The sequence below is a fragment of the Nematolebias whitei genome, chromosome 20 (assembly GCF_014905685.2).
Source record: "Nematolebias whitei isolate Nwh7 chromosome 20, NemWhi1, whole genome shotgun sequence".
In the NCBI taxonomy this organism is placed as follows: domain Eukaryota; kingdom Metazoa; phylum Chordata; class Actinopteri; order Cyprinodontiformes; family Rivulidae; genus Nematolebias; species Nematolebias whitei.
In genome coordinates this window covers 4,602,637-4,606,180 of record NC_056517.1, presented here as the reverse complement: position 1 = coordinate 4,606,180, position 3,544 = coordinate 4,602,637, and the positions used below count along the sequence as shown (strand labels likewise).

Below are 3,544 nucleotides of genomic sequence, written 5' to 3'. Positions count from 1 at the left end.
TCACTGTTGGAACTGTTTGAAACTCAGAAAATAATCATCAGATAAATGTCTGGAACTGATTAATGTTTGGAGCCATTTTGATTCAAGATGGCTGCCACAGCTACCTCAGCAATCACAGAATTGACTACAACTCAAGTCGTTATTTGAGATATTGAGCTGAAATTGTAATACTTGTTAAACAGTTCTAATGCAAATCAAACATCCAAGATGGCCATCTTAGCTAAAAGAGAAGAAATATGATAAATCGACCATTTTTAGAGCTATTCAGCTGAAATTTGGCGTATTGGTAGCTAAGAACGATCCCTAACAGACTGACTGAAAATCAAAAATCCAAGACGGCCACCAATGCTACTTTTAAATGGCTTGAAGCCAGCCATTTTTACTCAGAGCTGAAATGTGGTGGTTATAGCTGAGAATGTTCCCAATCACATACTGAATAAAAAAATAAAATAAAATAAGCCAAGATGGCTGCCTACGCTAAAAAAAAGGAAAAAATACGATAGCTCGGCAATTTTTAGAGCTATTCACCCGAAATATGGTATAGTGATAGATGAGAGTGAACCCCAACACATAGTACTGTCAAATCTTTTTTTTTTTTAATTTAATTTAATTAATTTATTTTTTTTAATCGGCAGCAGCCTGGCAGTCCCCATCAAAGTTTCTCCAGGAACTTTCTAGTTGATTAAATCACAATTCCCTCAGGAATTACACAAATAACATTTCATGGGGTTTGACCGTTTGGAAATATAAGTAATTTGATTGGTTGGTTGGTTCTGTCCACTTATTGCACGGCCACTGAACCAGCATTTTAAAACCAGCATCCATAGCCCAAATTATGATCTAAGATTTAATTAGTTTATTTTTAAAGTATTCTTAAGAAACTAGGAGCAAATCAGTTTGGGAACTTGTTGAAAATTGTCACAGAATATCTTTTTTAATTTTTATATAAATAAAAAATTTTAATTAGGCGACAAGATACCAGTTGCATCTCATGGCCTTTAAGTTATTTTAACATTTACAGTAAGAAAGTTTACTCTCCTGTGTGGACTTTCATGTGTCTGTTTAAATTTGTCTTCTGACTAAATCTTTGTCCACAAAGATCACAAGGAAACATCTTGTCTCCTGCGTGAACTCTCATGTGTCTGTTCAGACTTGTCTTCTGATTAAATCTTTTTATACAAATATCACAAGGATATGGTTTGTCTCCTGTGTGGACTCTCATGTGTGAGTTTAAATTTGACTTCTGGCTAAATCTTTGTCCACAAAGGTCACAAGGAAACGGTTTGTCTCCAGTGTGGACTCTCATGTGATAGTCTAAACTTATCTTATAACTAAATCTTTGATCACAAACATCACAAATATATGGTTTGTCTCCTGTGTGGACTCTCATGTGCGTGTTTAAATTCGTCTTCTGACTAAATCTTTTTCCACAATGATCACAAGGAAACGGTTTGTCTCCTGTGTGGACTCTTATGTGTGAGTTTAGATGTGCTTTGCAAGCAAATTTTTTACCACAGTCATCACAGCTTATTGATTTTGGCCTTGCCTGAACTTTCCTGCTTGACTCTACTACAGCTTTTTTCTCTCCAACACATTTCTTATTAACCAGACACCTTGAAAACTTCATTCCTGAATGACTTGTCATGTGCCTCTGAAAAGTGCGGTTACTGACATACTGCTTACCATACTCAGAGCAGCTCAAAGATTTGCTGACAGTTTTTACCTCTGATAAATCAGAAGCCCCGCTCTCCTTTCTTTCTTTGATACTATCTTCACATTCTGACTCAGAGTCTGATGAGTTTTTCAACTGAGAATCAGGATTGGTCATTTTACTATCCTCTTTATCCTCCTTAATGCCAGTCTTTGAAGAGCTGGAACCGTTTTTGCGAGTCTTTAAAGCTGGGTTCCTGGCAAGTTTTTTTTTATCCTCATTCTTTAAAGGAACTGTAGTGACCAAAAATGTGTTATCAGTCTTCTCCATATTACGTTGGTCTCCCACCAGACTGGTCCAAGGGTCTTCTCTTCCACTTTATGATAAGAGGCTCTGGGTCCTGCTGGTGCACATCAGGCCTTCAATCTTGAGGAGCTTCTTTTAATCAGCACCAAACATGGACAGGAACCACTGAAACACATGTACATTAATGACAATGTTATGTCAATATTCATTCTCTCGCCGTCTCACGCACGCACATATGCTGGGGCGGACTGACCGTCGGGAGCACCACGACATTTCCCGGTGACCTGGCCTGCTCATGTGCCTGCTGAGGGCCTGGACTAATAGTATTAAACAATTGCTCTTCTCAAGGGCGGACGTATTCTCCTCCCCCTCTGCTTTTGCTCTGTCCTGTCTGTGAAACTGCTTTAGAGCCTCTTCTACAAATTTTCCGAATCATAACTAGGGCTGTATACCTAACAGAGGTTCTTTTATGGCACCGACCGAACTGTGTTGGTCGGTGTATGGATTGAAACATGACTCTTCTTTTGGTGTCAAGTTTTGGTATTGGCTTTAACTTGACACGTTGTTTCAGCAGGCAGGCAGGTAAAAGCAGACATATACTGTAGCAAACAAACTACGTGTTTACACCCAGAGCTGTATAGAGCTACCGTACAGTTGTTTGTCTATGGTGCTGATTACGCCCACAAACGGAGTTCACGTGTACAGCGCGTGCGTGTGACGTCAAACTGCTACGAGCAGAAAGTTGCTCCGTGTTTGTCTGCAAGGAGAGAAAAGAGCACAACCTCCCCTCCTCCTCTCAGCATTACAGTCAGCCTGTTGAGTGTTGAACGGCATGATTCAACATTCCACGACTAGACTCCTCTTCATCAAAGAACTCAGAAGACGGAGCGATGTCTGGGTTTTCAGTTGGTAAGTTTACATTTGTTAACATTACTGCAACTTACAACGTGCATCGCGATGAGTTAAACTAGGATCCATGTAACGCTAACTTTAAGATATTAGTCTGTAGCTTTATTTTATGGCTATTTATGTAGCTAGCTAAACTCAAAAGCTAACTAAAGATTGACAGCAACAGATAAAGCTTAGCTTGTAAAATGTGCTCATCCATCTGGTCAGCTGGTTAAACGGTTCACCTAATGTTCACTGTTCTCCCCACAGGAGCCTCTGACCCTAATGTGAGGAGGAGAAACAGACAAAAGAAAAGCGAGAAGGGGGCATAGGACAGTCACAAACTTTGCTGTTTAAAGTTTGCTGCCTTTTATTTTTATATACAGTGGAGGCTGCATGTTGGCGGTAAGTAAGCTGAAAAGAATGTTGTTGACCAGTTAAACTTTTATCTCTCAGGCTAGATAATGGTTTTTGAGCAATAATAACAACCATGTTATTGTTGATGTTTTGTTCTCATGTCAATTAGGGAGATGATAAGAGTCCTAAACCCCAGAGAACCACAGAGAAGATTCAGGCAGAGACACAGAGGTGCAGAAGTCTGTCATCTACCCTAACCTCAGTGAATCCAGTGACCTGGTGGTGGAATGTGAGGGACACTATGCCAGTGCTATCAAACTGACGACCAGGGATCTGTGTGTG

General features: G+C 39.9%; 1 protein-coding gene across 1 annotated transcript in view; it reads right to left on the bottom strand.

The window, feature by feature from the left end:
• Positions 1-1,030: 1,030 nt before the first annotated feature.
• LOC119426802 (gastrula zinc finger protein XlCGF7.1-like) overlaps positions 1,031-3,544 on the bottom strand; it is a 9,851-nt gene continuing 7,337 nt past the window's right edge. The window contains exon 2 of the mRNA XM_037694382.1: positions 1,031-2,122. Within this exon, the coding sequence (XP_037550310.1) occupies positions 1,031-1,981 (951 nt within the window). The 5' untranslated portion in view covers positions 1,982-2,122. The remainder of the gene's footprint in view (positions 2,123-3,544) is intronic.